Source organism: Triticum urartu, chromosome 3, assembly GCF_003073215.2.
Source record: "Triticum urartu cultivar G1812 chromosome 3, Tu2.1, whole genome shotgun sequence".
Taxonomy (NCBI): domain Eukaryota; kingdom Viridiplantae; phylum Streptophyta; class Magnoliopsida; order Poales; family Poaceae; genus Triticum; species Triticum urartu.
Genome location: NC_053024.1, coordinates 622347814 through 622363338, shown reverse-complemented (window position 1 = coordinate 622363338; position 15525 = coordinate 622347814). Strand labels below are relative to the sequence as shown.

The following is a 15525-nucleotide window of genomic DNA, read 5'->3' as shown; positions in this document are numbered from 1 at the left end:
AAATCGCACTATTAACACCTGATTTTGTCTTTTTTGCCATGAGCTTCTCGAATGTCCAAACTTCACAAAATTTTGCACGGACTTCACGCACAAGAGCATCTTGCATCACAAAAGAAATTGATTTTTTTTCTATTTCAAATTAAGGTAATACTGTTCACCGGGCTCATCTGAGCCTGGGCTCTAGGTTGAATTATCGCATTGCTGGTCCAAATTAAGACAGACGTGAAGCGATCAAGAAACTCACATGCGAAAAGAGGATCCCAAAGGCAAGCAGTGGTTAAGCGCGGCAAATTTTTTGGAATTTTTTCGAAATGGACATGAACTCGTATGTACTTCTAGCCAAAAGAACATTTATTTTTTTGCGAAACGGCCAAAAGAACAATATTACGTGCCATGTGTGGAGACGTACGTTCAGGGTCGATCTTCTGCGACTGAGTTGTAGGCTCGTCGCGTCTCATAGTCTGATGGCAACTTTATTATGGTTAATTCGCAGTAATGAACTCGTCCAATACTTCAAGCTGTACAGCTTTTTTGTTTGTTTAATATTCCCTCAGTCCCAAAATTCTTGTCGTAGATTTCTCTAGATACGGATATATATAACATTAAAACTTAACTAGATACATCTGTATTTAGACAAATTTAAGATAAAAATTTTGGGACGGAGGGAGTGCTCCAGATGCCAAAGAGAAGTCAATTCGGGCGAGGGGATGAAGCAAAGTAACGTGCCATCATTCGCCGGCGAACGGAGATATTCCTTGGATTTCCTAAAAATAAAGGGAGATATTCGTTGATGTGCAAGCTCACGCGTCGTTGCCGAACTTCCGGTCGTTCTCACCACGGGACGACAATTGGCGAATGCTTTATAAATATAGTACATTGCTGTGACCCTTGCGAATCGTCGGGTTGAAGGAACGAATTTATACAGCACGGCGGTGAATCGGCCCCCAGGTGTTTGTAGTGGAGCTTCACTTTCTGAAACAACGGATTCATTACACACCGTGTCAAGAGTGAGCATTGTGCGATTCGGATTGTCTCGAAACACATTATGAAAGTTTCTAGAGTTGTGCTTCATCAGCAAGAGAATGTTATTTTTTCAGACCACTAGAAAAATATTACTCGCTCCAGTTTTTTTTTTGAGACAAATTACTCGCTCCAGATGTCCACTTTGTTTTTAAAAAAACGCCCACTTTGTTAAGATGGGACGGCCTAAGCCCACCACATTTCAAACTATAGCGGTACCATTTTAGCCCATTATGTCAGATGGGCTTTCGAAAAATCTGAGCACCTGTTTCTGTTTCTTTCGGCCCCTTATCCACATCCGCAACTCCCCCACAGCCCCTCCCTTCCCACCAAACCCAGCGCCATGCCAATGCCGCTGCCCGCCGTGGGCACGGGCCCCGCGTCGGCGATAGCTCCGGTCACCGCCGCGGCGCCCCTTAGATATCGTCCCATACGACTCCGCGCATCTCCGTCGACGGTTTCCTCCCCTTCAACCTCTGTGATCTCCAGCCCGCCGCCCCCGCCGTCTGCGAGGCATTCCCGCAAACACCTGGCGGGCAGAGGCCACGCCCCGGCGAGGCCCTCCAAGGACCGTGTCTTCTTCCTCGACGTCAACCCGATATGCTTCCGCGGCTCCCAGCGTAGCCTCGGCGCCTTCGCGCGCTGGCTCGCGCTCTTCTTCACGCACGTCAGCCTCCGGGACCCCGTTGTGGCCGTGAGTGTACACCCTCCCAGACTCTACAAAGGATTCATCTTCGCAGTGAATTACTAATTCTGTCTCTTTGTTCTAGGTCTTCGACGGGGCAGGTGGGAACGAGTACCGGAGGCGGCTGCTGCCGTCCTACAAAGCGCACCGGACTCGCGGCGTAGGCACCGGTGCCGATTCCCGCGTGGTTGACGTGCTCTGCGAGTGCAATGTTCCGGTGGGTGGACCAGAGATGGCAGACACAGTGTGTTAATTGCGCAATCCGCAATGCTCTCTTTGTCACAATTCTTTCTGATCCTAATGTTTTTGTTAACAACAAACTCAGATTGTGCAAGTCGATGGATACGAGGCAGATGATGTAGTGGCTACCTTGACAAAGCAAGTATTACAGAAAGGTTATAGAGTTGTCATTGCCTCGCCAGACAAGGACTTCAAGCAGTTGATATCTGAAGATGTTCAGTTAGTTATGCCCATTCCTGAGATTGGCCGATGGTCCTTTTATACGCTGAGGCATTATGTTGCACAATACAAGTGTGATCCAACTGTAGATTTGAGCCTCAGTGAGTATATATCTTGTAGGATAATCTGCAACTGTTCAGTTCTTTTTTGTTCATCAATTGCTGTCTGGTTCCATCTTTTCAACTGATGCATTAGAAGTTATGCTGTGTAGGATGCTTTATGGGTGATGAAGCAGATGGTGTTCCGGGAATCCAGCATCTGGCTCCTGGTTTTGGTCGCAAGACTGCGGTGAAACTACTGAACAAACATGGTTCATTAGAAAACCTACTTAATACAGCTGCAGTTAGAACTGTAGGCAAGGAGTATGCCCAGGATGTTTTAGTCAAGCATGCAGATTACTTGCGAAAAAACTATGAAGTTCTCAGTTTGAGGAGGTATGAACTTTTTTGATATAATGAACATACATAACTTTCCCTTCGATCATATCCATATATTGGCATCTATATACATAAACTTTGCATTGTGGAGTCAATGTAAATAGCTTATTGTACTATTAAGGTACAAAACTTGCCATGTACTCCCTCCAGCCCAAATTACTTGTCTTAGATTTGTCTAGATCTGTATCTAGACACATTTTAGTGTTAGATATATCCGTATCTAGACAAATTTAAGACTAATAATTTGGGATGGAGGTAATACTATTTTTTTTCTACCAAGCAAGTGTGCAAATGTAGTAGCATACTGGACGTATGGTTACAGATATGTCTTTGTAGTAAGGCTGAACTGAATTCTTGGTGGCGTATGAAAAAATGACTTATTTCTTTCTCCTGGAACAGGGATGTAAATGTTCAGCTTGATGACAGATGGTTATCCACAAGGGACACTTGTAATGACACCAGTGTGTTATCTGACTTCATCACTAAATTCAACTAAGGACAGAAGCTAAATAGCGGGTAAAAAGCAAATATGACCAATTTTGTTTCTTCCTCTTAAGCTCTACTTACCATCAGACCATCATCAGTGAAAAAAAGGCTTTCAATAGTTAGATGAGGCAGTCTCTTGGCAAGGTTACTTGGTAAGAGAATTTCTGTCACAGATCCTTTGTTTGTAATAATACTGAAACCGAAGTATTGTTAGACTGGTCATGTGTGGCTGAGGTGCTGGAATAAACTGAAAGTAGTAGGAAGTTCTTGTTCTGGGAATTTTGTCAGCTGCCGGTTGCTGTCTACTCCCTCCGTTCACAGATATAAGATGTTCCAACTTTTCTGTGAATCGGATGTATATAGACACGTTTTCGTGTGTTTGTCCACTCATTTCAGTCCATATATAGTCCATATTGAAATATCCGAAACATCCTATATTTGTGAATGGAGGGAGTATCATTTAACCGAAGGGCCTTCAATTTTTAGCAGAGTTTGTAGCATAGGTATGCAAACTACTCCTATTACTGTTAGTCTCCGGAGTCACTAATTGTCTGAACATGTCAGAAACAGTGTCCTTCTGGGACGAACTGTTGTGTGGTTTCGGTTACACTAGCATCACTCAGTGCGTGTTTATGGCAATTCTAGGTTCAGAACTGGAACGAACAGCAGCTGTGTCTAACCAGCCCACGCTGTTTTCATCTCGTTGAGCGAGCAGGTGATGCCGGCTACAAGATGCAGAGGCGTGGTCCAGGAGCAGTGTAGTACTACTACGTGCAGCGTCACAGTGACGGAGCGACCCATGGTCTCGCCCGAAGACAGGCACCGGACATGCTATCTCAGCTATTTTGTCACGCTAGTATAGCATATCTTAAGGGAGTCAACACAGATTGCAGATCTGATCTCATGTAATGCGATCCTCGGATGCTATCACTCGCTGCTGCTAATTGGATACTGTGCTGGTCTCGGTTCGTGGGGCGCTGGCCAAATCTAGCGAGGCTTTGTTGTGGCATTGGATGATAAATCTGTGCTCTGGTTTGTTTTTAGCTTTTTTCTTTCGTTGATTGATTGATTGGGTTTGGTGATGGAGAGTTTCACGACGGGACCCCGGGCCGGGAATGAGAAGGTATGGAATGATTCGGGAAGAGCATCTTGCTGCCTCGAAAAGCATGGCCTGGGGCTGTGGATCTCCGGGACTTGATCGCTCCTGAGTCCTGACTTGTGCAAAGGCTCCAAAAAACGGCAGCGCGGACAGTGGCGCATCGGTCTTGCGACCGTTGCCGTCGAAATGGAATCCAAGGCCCGGACTAGGAACGGATTCAAATGCTAGTAGTTGTCCGTTCTGAAGAATCTAGCTGGGACTGAACGGGAGGCAGTAGGGTAAGACAGGATCTGTTTCAGAATGCTGTCTGTTTTTCCTCCTCATGTTTACTCATGGCGCTCCGGCACAAAATGGCCTACCAACACTAATGCTAGTACTGTTAGCCGAATAGGCAGTTTGTTAGGATTTGCAGCTTTTTTTCCGATAAAAGGTGGATTTTATTTACTTAAAATAAAGCATCAAGGGACACAAGAATAATAAGTATACACTCGGTCTCTGCATAAGATGCACATAGCAAATACGAACACACACAAATAAACAAGCTGGCGAATAGCAAAGTCATATGAGACCAAGAGCAGTGCCTTTTCCGGTTCCCCAGATACCGGAGGAGTGGTGCACTTTGGATTTCATTCATACTCCGATCTTCACTGCATAGCTTTTTACACTTCCATTCATTTATCTTATATGCGAGTGTCCTGGCTCTCTGGATCCTGACGGCACGGCAGAGATATGGCTAACCCCAAAACGTGCTCGAGCCAGTACTTAATAATTGGAAAGCTCGTACGCTCACCTTCATCTCAGCATGTTTCCATGTGCCGTGTTCTATTCTCTCTGCCCTACTACCTTGTTTTTTCACGTCGATATATATAAAGATCCAAAGATTGGACGGAGCGCTAAGCCCGAGTCACCCGAGCTACCCCCTCTCCCGCTTGATCAGTTCTTTCTCGCAGCAGTACCACGGGCGGGGCCGCTGTTGGGCTGGTCCCGATGGAAGGAATCCGATGGCGAACCGAGCTGCGTCCGCACATGCATGCGTGCCCGCCATGTTGCGCTCCTGTCCTGCCCGGCCGCGCGCCGCGCGTGATCTGCGGTGCCACGTCGGGGCATCGGCATTCGGCGCGCCGTGCGGGCGCAGGCTTTGGCCGGACATGCGGCGTCCGTCGTGGCCTACTCGGATTCCAAGGTTTGCCGCTGCCGATCCATCCAAGCGCGCGCAAGGCGTAGCCGGCGCCGAAACGCGCGTGGCTACCCCCACGCCTGGCCCTGCGTGTTGCATGCAGTGCGTCCCTGCCCTGCCCCGTCTCTCCGTCTCCGGTCACGCAGGCCTGCCGCCGGAGGGTGGGCAGAGCGCGGAGGGGTGCCGATCGCGCGACGGGAAGCCCTGCGGTGGGCTCGTTTGACGTTCCTCGCCACGATTCCCCTGCTGGCTGCTGCAGTGCAGTGCACGCTTGTGGAGCTACAGGCTACGGTCCCTCCCTCCCAACTCCCGCGCATCTACTACATCTACATCTACTCCCCGGCGGATACGGCGCACGGTGGCGTACGGGCGGCGTGCTCCATGGGCGTCGGCCCCGGCCGGTTCCGGCTTGGTCCCGGGCACCCACCGGGAGGAGCCCAGTCCGGTCCGGACCGGTCCATTCCAACTGCATGCACGAATGATGCGCTCATGCACTTGCTCCACAGCGCCTTGATCGCCCTCCTTCGCTTATTCATCCCAATTTAATAGCCCACGACGGCCGGCGCCCGGCGGCGGGGACCCGAACGCGATGCACGGGGACAAATTAGTAGCGGTAGGGGCTAGCAAGGGAGTAGTAAGTAATCAGTGTACCGCGTTCGTCCTCCCAACGTGATCGATCATCGCGGATCGCTTCCCTCGATCTCCCGCCCACTAGGAACCTGAAGATCGTAGCACAAATGCATACCCGGCCACGCCCTCACGCGCTCCGGGAGGACGAACGCGGTACCCAGACCCGGACCCGGTGACAGGCATGCCCCGCCGCCCTGGGGCTCGTCGTGCTCAGTCAGCCCTGCCGGCGGCTGCAGGGACCACCCACCTGACGCCATTCCATTTCTATATTTCTGGTTCGGCTGGTTCACGGCGGCCTCGCCCCGACAATGAAGCAAGGCCACGGTTCCGACAGGCGAGCACGCGTGCCCCTGTCCTCGTCGCCATGGGCAAGGCGGCAAGATGAAGGCCGGTAAATAGTTCCGGAGTTAAGGAGATCCGGCACTGCAGCCCAACCAGGCAGCACCGGACAACACCGAGAACACGATGCCGAATTAAATTCCATCCACGAGCAGTGGCATTTAACCAGCCGTCCGATCTCCGGCCATGGCAACAATCCGGCATCCGCATATGGAGGCGGAGGGCGACACGTCCCGGTGCGGCGGCCATGAATAAATGGGGCACGCGATCGTCAAACACGACAATGCTGCATGCCCGTCCGCCCGCCCGTCCATGACACCACCTACACTACACCTAGAGCTATTTAGTAGAGAGAAGAGGATCATCGCCATTAAAAGCCGCAACCAAAACGGGCCCTCTGCCTTGCTCGCCTTTGCTTCCCAAAGCCCTTTGCTGGGCATGCAAAGAGCAGTAATCAGTGCCGAAAACGCACAAAGCCCTCCCGCCCCGTCCTTCGATGAAAGTTGCTACAGTCGGGAGAAAGAAAGAAAGAAAGAAATTCGTTTATACAAAGCGGCACATGGTGAGGACGGAGGACGGACGGACATGACCTGACTACCTGAGGAGGAGGAGCTGGCTGCCCTTTTGGTCCTTGGCCTAGTATTTTGAGAGTTTTCCGGGGCGATGCCGCCGCGGTCAAAGGGAAAGGCGACTGCACGCACAGTGATCGCCGCGCCGCGCCATTGTTTATTCGGCGACACGGCTGGGGTTGGGCCTTCGGCGTCGCTTTTCCCTTCGGTTCCCGCGGGTTGTTTCGGGGCGCGACACCACACGACACGGTGACAGCCTTGGAACGGGGACGGCCGGGCCAGCGCCTCCTCCGCCCCCCGCTGGACGGATGTTCTTCCCTTCCCACCCACGATTAGTTTACGCCCCCATAATTTCGTGACAGTACAGTGGCAGGGGAGCACCCAAACACTTTCTTCTCCTTCTTAATTCCGCCTGCAGCCTCGTCCGGCCCTCTTGCCGCCGCTTGTTCTCTCCTCACCCCAGCCTGCCCAGGTACTACAAATGGAGTCCTTTTCGTACCCGGAAATGCCGAGCAGTGAAAGAAAGCATAATTTTGGGTGCAAGCATGATCACCACGGCGCCAGATTGTCCGGAGTTGTTGAGCCACACCAATAACTTCGCTACCGATCCTCGACAGATCCTGCCTTGCTGGAAATGGGCCAAGCGGATCCGGGCATAGTACAAGGAGGGGGCGCAACTGCCTCCTCTAACGAACAAGAGGCAGCGGAAATGGGGGACGAGACGAACGTGATGAGAGTAACATGGGATTGATGAATGAATGATGACAACAGGTACTTCTAAATATAACATGTCCATGAGGATCCATCCAGCGATCGCAACAATGTACAGACAAATTTACAGAGCAGCAGCAGCAGCAGATTGTATCATCCATTTTTCTCCTCTGCCCTACCCTCAACACAACCATCAAACGATGCCATTATATCATCCATACCATACCCAACCTTCCTCTCCCAGCTACTGTACCGTCGCAAAATCAAGCTCACTTTGGGTTTTTAATTTTAATTTTAATTAAACAAATGCGGGAATGCGAACCAAAAACCACAAAACCAATGGAATTAAAGAACGAAAACCAAAAAGGCGGTTTATCTTCTTCTTCTTCTTCTTCTTCTATCATCATCGGGGACTGACTCCAATGGCGGTGTCATGGACTGTAGGCCTCAGAGGGACTCGCCGGCGCTGCTCTTCACCTTGGATCTGTAGAGGAGCTTCTTCTTCTTCGACGCCGCGTTGCTGACCGTCAGCACGATCTTGCCGGCCTCGCCGGCCTTGAAGCTGCCCTTCATGATGGGCTCCTCGTTCGCGGGGACCTTCCTCGTCTTCTGCACGATCACGGTGTACGCGCCCTCGGCGTCCGGGGTGAACTCCGCGCCGTGGCTCACCTCCCAGCCCAGCACCCGCAGCTCCCATACAATCGTTGAGTTCTACAACGGCAGATGGACAATTATGTAAGTTTTGAACGATCAATGCATTAGAGGAATTCATAAGCAGTCACCAATTTATAATGCAAATGAGGCTAACCTCGGTGACAGGGATCTCGATGGCTTCTTTGGATGAAGCTTTGATAGTGAGCTCGGTGACAGAGTCGGAGGTGGTGAAATCAGGGTCATCTTCCTTGAAGAGGCCTCCGAATTGGACGGGGACTTGCTCGGGCGCGATGTATCTGAATTTTTGTTACAGAAGATGAACAGTAGCTGAGAACATGATCCCTCGGCGATCCAACAATGAAAACTGAAACTTATAAGCATATCGTGCACAATACCTGAAGAGGGTCTCGGGTGACTTGGCCTGGCTGGCGAACACGAACTTGCTCTTGGTGCGCTGGGTAAGGAAAGGGCTCATCATTTTGTTGGCAGCCAGATACCACCATGGCACGTTGATGAACACCTGCATAGACACCATGATCCAGCCAAACTTATGATCCAATTCCACTTAAACTACTGCAATTAACTACGAATTGGTATAGTAAAAGAATGTTACAACTCAGAATTGGGAAAAGTATGAGCAAAAGGAAAAGATCCCCAATTCGCGCTATGATGATGACCAAAGCCCGCCCACGCCAAAAGACATGAGTCAACTCAATCCAGGACTCAAATTTGAAAGCATAAAGGTCTGCCCTTTAGCGCAGTGCCCAAAGAACACGCTTTGGGCTCAATCATTCACTCCCAACGTTAAACTGTGAACGGATAGAAACTGAATCTTCGAGACAAACAGCTAGCCACAGCTAAAATTCGATGCACAATGTCACAATGTTGGATCACAGTTACTGCTGCAGCTGTGAAATTGGAAATACTACCAAGTAATTCGATGGCGGAGAGAAGAAGCGTTAGTACCTTCTTGGCGATGAACTCGGGGTAGTTGTCCTGGAGCAGGGCGACGGCCTGGCGGGTGACGGCGCGGTGCTTGCCGAGCATGGGCGGCGAGTTCTTGAGGTCGGTGACCTGCACCATGGAGCAGATGCCGCTGGGCGCGAAGTCCAGCTGCGACAGGATGCCGCGCTCCAGCAGCTGGATGCGCCACTTGAGGAACCGCTCCCGCTTCTCCTCGTCGCCGAACGCCTTCTCGTACACCTCCTTGTCCTGGAACTCGCCGTACACGTTGTAGCACACCGGGTGGCCCTCCCGGTCCGCGCCGCGGTAGAACACCACCTTCTCCAGCTCCGGGAACGCCAGGTCCGCCTCCAGGAGCGACTCGATGCCGAAGCGCTTCCGCCACAGCACGGCGGACCGGAGCATCGCCATCGCCTCCTTCACCTTGAACTCCCGCGCGCGCAGGAACTTGAGCAGCACCGCGTCCGTGCGCTCGTCGTCGCCCACCAGCGGCACGCCCCAGATGAACACCGGCTCGGGCGCGGCTGCCTCCGCCTCCGGTGCCTGCTCTGTGTTGGCGGCGGCGGCGGCGGCGGCTTCCTCGACCGGTTCCGCCGTCTTGGTGCCCTCCTCGGCGGCTACGACGGCTTCGTCCTCCGTCTTTGGCTCGGCCGGCTTGGCCTCCTCGGCCTTGGGTGCCTCCTTGGCCGGCTCCTCGGCTGCTGCCTCGGCAGCGACCTCAGCCTTGGCCTCCTCGGCTGCCGGCTCCGCCGCCGCCTCGGCCTTGGGCTCCTCCTTGGCCGGCTCCTCAACCTTGGGCTCCTCCTTGGCTGGTTCTTCCGCCTTGGCCGGCTCCTCGGCCTTGGCCTCCTCCTTGGCCGGCGCCTCCGTCTTGGTCTCCTCTGCGGCGGCCTCAGTCTTGGCCTTGGGCGGCGGCGGGGGAGGGGGCAGATTGAACTCACCGGCGGCGAGCGCGGCGACGATCAGCTCCTTGAACTCATCAAGCGCCTTCTTCTCCGGGTCAGGCAGGTCGGCGACGAGGTTGCTCTCCTCCTTGAAGGAGCCGGTGGCCTCGACGGCGCCCCCGTCGTCGGCGACGGCGGCCGCCTCCTCGGCCTCCGCCTCCGCCGCGGGCTCCTCGGCCTTCTTCTCCACCTCCGCCGGCGCCTTCTCGGCGACGACCACCTCCGTGGCCGCGGCGGCGGCCTGTGGCTGCGGCTCCTCTGCCATCTCCGCGAGCTGTTTCAAGCTTTTGCGATGAAGAAAGACAGAGCAGGGGAGAGAGACGGAGGGGGAGAGAGAGCACGGGAGGGAGGGGGAGAGAGAAAGCTTGGGGTGTTGTGCTGGGACTAGGGTTTGGGGAGGGGAGATATAGGGCGGGGGCGGGGGCGGGGGCGGAGGCGGAGGCGGAGCAAGGCTGTCAGAGTGGGGAGGCCAGCTTTGCTTGCGGCTGCGCTCTTGCGCTGGCCGGACGGAAGAGGAGAACCGGACCGGACCAGAGCAAGGAAGGTGGCGCGCCCCGCGTGGGGCCGCGCGTCATGCAACGGATTTGTTCCAATTGATGACGCGTTAATTGCGGCGATTTCTTTCTTGCTGGATGATTTGTTTTCTTGTGTCGGGGTGGAAATGAGATGGACGGTGGCGGAGGTATCATCAGTGGGTGCGTATTACTGCCTCCGTTTCAAAATGCATTGATTACATAGCAATACAACATGTCTAATTTGGGGCTTTAGCTTCGTGCGAAGTGAGCGTAGTTCGGATGGCTAGTTCCTTGTGACGGAACCAACCCGTTAGGGTTCAAGTCTTGGACTTGGCATTGGTGATCGTATTTTTTTAATTTATTTCAGGTTTTTCGACGATGTGTGTTTAGTGAGAGAAGATGTTTCCATCGACTATGAAGGTGTTTGCGACGACTTCGTCAATCTCAAGATGATGTGCCGGCTAAGTCTCTCGAAAGTGCTCATAAGAGTAATGTGTATGTGTGCGTTCATAGGGATGAGTGTATTGTGCGTATGTATGAGTGTCTGCGTATCTACTATGTTTGAAAAAAAAATCATAGCTTTGTGATACTCCGGTATTTTGCCATCTCCTCGACAAATTAAGGGGAGAAACCCTACCGAGCACCTTGACGGTATGCCGGATTGGGGGTCACTCATCACGTCATGTTCCGGTCAGGTGGGCCGGCCGAGCACCCCATGTCGGTTAGTCACTGGGCCAAATTAGGAGGCCCATGGTGTATAAAAGGAAGCCTCCCGAAGACTTGGTGCATGCTCCATTTTCCCTAACCTAATCTCACTCAAAAAGTTTCTTCATGGATGTGCCAAACTAGGGGGGCTCCCTAGATACAGTAAGCTTCATAGTGCGGATGCGGTAGTGGACTCTTCAGCGTGTGTGTGGGTCGCCGTGGTCAACTTATGTGGTGATGGAGTTGGAGGTGCGTGGTGGCGAGTGAAGGAAATATACTCTAGAGGCAATAATAAAGTTATTATTTATTTCCTTATATCATGATAAATGTTTATTATTCATGCTAGAATTGTATTAACAGGAAACGTAATACATGTGTGAATATATAGACAAACAGAGTGTCACTAGTATGTCTCTACTTGACTAGCTCGTTGATCAAAGATGGTTATGTTTCCTAGCCATAGACATGAGTTGTCATTTGATTAACGGGGTCACATCATTAGGAGAATGATGTGATTGACTTGACCCATTCCATTAGCTTAGCACTTGATCGTTTAGTATGTTGCTATTGCTTTCTTCATGACTTATACATGTTCCTATGACTATGAGATTATGCAACTCCTGTTTACCGGAGGAACACCTTGTGTGCTACCAAACGTCACAACGTAACTGGGTGATTATAAAGGTGCTCTACAGGTGTCTCCAAAGGTCCTTGTTGGGTTGGCGTATTTCAAGATTAGGATTTGTCACTCCGATTGTCGGAGAGGTATCTCTGGGCCCTCTCGGTAATGCACATCACTATAAGCCTTGCAAGCAATGTGACTAATGAGTTAGTTGCGGGATGATGCACTACGGAACGAGTAAAGAGACTTGTCGGTAACGGGATTGAACTAGGTATTGAGATACCGACGATCGAATCTCTGGCAAGTAACATACCGATGACAAAGGGAACAAAGTATGTTGTTATGTGGTTTGACCGATAAAGATCTTCGTAGAATATGTAGGAGCCAATATGAGCATCCAGGTTCCGCTATTGGTTATTGACCAGAGACGTGTCTCGGTCATGTCTACATAGTTCTCGAACCCGTAGGGTCCGCACGCTTAAAGTTTGGTGACGATCGATATTATGAGTTTTTGTGTTTTGATGTACCGAAAGTAGTTCGGAGTCACGGATATGATCACGGACATGACGAGGAGTCTCGAAATAGTCGATACGTAAAGATCGATATATTGGACAACTATATTCGGACACCGGAAGTGTTTCGAGTGGTTTCGGATAAAAATCAGAGTACCGGGGGGTTATCGGAACCCCCCGGGGAGTTAATTGGGCCTCATGGGCCTTAGTGGGAGAAGAGGAGGGGCGGCCAGGGCAGCCGCGCACCCCCTCCCCCTCTAGTCTGAATTGGACAAGGAGGGGGGCGGCGCCCCCCTTTTTCCTTCTCCTCCTCTCTCCCTTCCTTCCCTCTCCTACTCCAACAAGGAAAAGGAGGAGTCCTACTCCTGGTGGGAGTAGGACTCCCCCCTGGCGCGCCCTCCTCCTGGCCGGCCGCCTCCCCCCTTGCTCCTTTATATACGGGGGCAGGGGGCACCCTAGAACACACAAGTTGATCTGTTGATCTATTCCAGCCGTGTGCGGTGCACCCTCCACCATATTCCACCTCGGTTATATCGTAGCGGTGCTTAGGCGAAGCCCTGCGTCGGTAGCAACATCATCACCGTCATCAGCCGTCATATTAACGGAACTCTCCCGTGAAGCTCTGCTGGATCGGAGTTCGCGGGACGTCATCGAGCTGAATGTGTGCTGAACTCGGAGGTGTTGTACGTTCGGTACTTGGATCGGTCGGATCGTGAAGGCGTACGACTACATCAACCACGTTGTGCTAACGCTTCCGCTTTCGGTCTACGAGGGTACGTGGACAAACTCTCCCCTCTCGTTTCTATGCATCACCAAGATCCTGAGTGTGCGTATGAATTTGTTTGAAATTACTACATTCCCCAACAGTGGCATCCGAGCCAGGTTTTATGCGTAGATGTTATATGCATGAGTAGAACACATGTGAGTTATGGGCGATACGAGTCATACTACTTACCAGCATGTCACACTTTGGTTCGGCGGTATTGTTGGATGAAGCAGCCCGGACCGACATTACGCGTACGCTTACGCGAGACTTGTTCTACCGACGTGCTTTGCACATAGGTGGCTGACGGGTGTCAGTTTCTCCAACTCTAGTTGAACCGAGTGTGGCTATGCCCGGTCCTTGAGAAGGTTAAAACAACACTAACTTGATGAACTATCGTTGTGGTTTTGATGCGTAGGTAAGAACAGTTCTTGCTAAGCCCATAGCAGCCACGTAAAACCTACAACAACAAAGTAGAGGACGTCTAACTTGTTTTTGCAGGGCATGTTGTGATGTGATATGGTCAAGGCATGATGTTATATTGTATGAGATGATCATGTTTTGTAACCGAGTTATCGGCAACTGGCAGGAGCCATATGGTTGTCGCTTTATTGTATGCAATGCAATCGCCCTGTAATTGCTTTACTTTATCACTAAGCGGTACTGATAGTCGTAGAAGCAATAGTTGGCGAGATGACAACGATGCTACGATGGAGATCAAGGTGTCGCACCGGTGACAATGGTGATCATGACGATGCTTCAGAGGTGGAGATCACAAGCACAAGATGATGATGGCCATATCATATCACTTATAGTGATTACATGTGATGTTTATTTTTTATGCATCTTTTTTTGCTTTGATTGGCGGTAGCATTATAAGATGATCTCTCACTAAATTTCAAGATAAAAGTGTTCTCCCTGAGTATGCACCGTTGCCAAAGTTCGTCGTGCCGAGACACCACGTGATGATCGGGTGTGATAAGCTCTACGTTCATCTACAACGGGTGCAAGCCAGTTTTGCACACACAGAATACCCGAGTTAAACTTGACGAGCCTAGCATATGCATATATGGCCTTGGAACACTGAGACCGAAAGGTCGAGCGTGAATCATATAGTAGATATGATCAACATAGTGATGTTCACCATTGAAAACTACTCCATCTCACGTGATGATCGGACATGGTTTAGTTGATTTGGATCACGTGATCACTTAGATGATTAGAGGGATGTCTATCTAAGTGGGAGTTCTTAAGTAATATGATTAATTAAACTTAAATTTATCATGAACTTAGTACCTAATAGTATTTTGCTTGTCTATGTTGATTTTAGATAAATGGCCCGTGCTGTTGTTCCGTTGAATTTTAATGCGTTCCTTGAGAAAGCAAAGTTGAAAGATGATGGTAGCAATTACATGGACTGGGTCTGTAACTTGAGGATTATCCTCATTGCTGCACAGAAGAATTACGTCCTCGAAGCACCGCTGGGTGTCAGGCCTGCTGCAGATGCTGTTGATGACGTTAAGAACGTCTGGCAGAGTAAAGCTGATGACTACTCAATAGTTCAGTGTGCCATGCTTTACGGCTTAGAACCGGGACTTCAACGACGTTTTGAATGTCATGGAGAATATGAGATGTTCCAGGAGTTGAAGTTAATATTTCAAGCAAATGCCCGGATTGAGAGATATGAATTCTCCAATAAGTTCTATAGCTGCAAGATGGAGGAGAATAGTTCTGTCAGTGAACATATACTCAAAATGTCCGGGTATCATAATCACTTGACCCAACTGGGAGTTAATCTTCCTGTTGATAGTGTCATTGACAGAGTTCTTCAATCACTGCCACCAAGCTACAAGAGCTTCGTGATGAACTATGATATGCAAGGGATGAATAAGACAATTCCCGAGCTCTTCGCAATGCTAAAGCCAGCGGAGGTAGAAATCAAAAAGGAGCATCAAGTGTTGATGGTTAACAAAACCACCAGTTTCAAGAAAAAGGGTAAAGGGAAGAAGAAGGGGAACTTCAAGAAGAATGGCAAGCAAGTTGCTGCTCAAGAGAAGAAACCCAAATCTGGACCTAAACCTGAGACTGAGTGCTTCTACTGCAAAGGGACTGGTCACTGGAAACGGAACTGCCCCAAGTATTTGGCGGATAAGAAGGATGGCAAGGTGAACAAAGGTATATGTGATATACATGTTATTGATGTGTACCTTACCAGAGCTCGCAGTAGCACCTGGG

The 15525-nt window shown here is 50.7% G+C and overlaps 2 protein-coding genes across 6 annotated transcripts; one reads left to right on the top strand and one right to left on the bottom strand.

Annotated features, from left to right (window-relative positions):
* The first annotated feature begins 1301 nt into the window (after window positions 1-1301).
* On the top strand, window positions 1302-4130 carry LOC125545424 (5'-3' exonuclease). 5 transcript variants are annotated; one of them, XR_007300022.1, is made up of 6 exons: window positions 1302-1714; window positions 1791-1922; window positions 2031-2265; window positions 2376-2598; window positions 3001-3239; window positions 3803-4130. XR_007300022.1 is itself a non-coding variant. In XM_048709351.1 (6 exons), exons 1-5 carry the CDS (start codon window positions 1364-1366, stop codon window positions 3095-3097), a joined length of 1038 nt encoding a protein of 345 aa, XP_048565308.1. In that variant the 5' UTR covers window positions 1302-1363; the 3' UTR covers window positions 3098-3117; window positions 3803-4130. The 5 variants fall into 5 exon arrangements, 3 of the variants coding, with proteins under 3 accessions (XP_048565308.1, XP_048565307.1, XP_048565306.1); XR_007300023.1 differs by having other exon boundaries at window positions 3733-4130; XM_048709351.1 differs by having other exon boundaries at window positions 3001-3117.
* A 3499-nt stretch (window positions 4131-7629) lies between these two features.
* Window positions 7630-10581, bottom strand: LOC125545423 (patellin-3-like). Its single transcript, XM_048709347.1, has 4 exons — window positions 9233-10581; window positions 8662-8786; window positions 8421-8562; window positions 7630-8323 (listed from the first exon to the last, which is right to left on the bottom strand). Exons 1-4 carry the CDS (start codon window positions 10436-10438, stop codon window positions 8060-8062), a joined length of 1737 nt encoding a protein of 578 aa, XP_048565304.1. The 5' UTR covers window positions 10439-10581; the 3' UTR covers window positions 7630-8059.
* Window positions 10582-15525: the final 4944 nt, after the last annotated feature.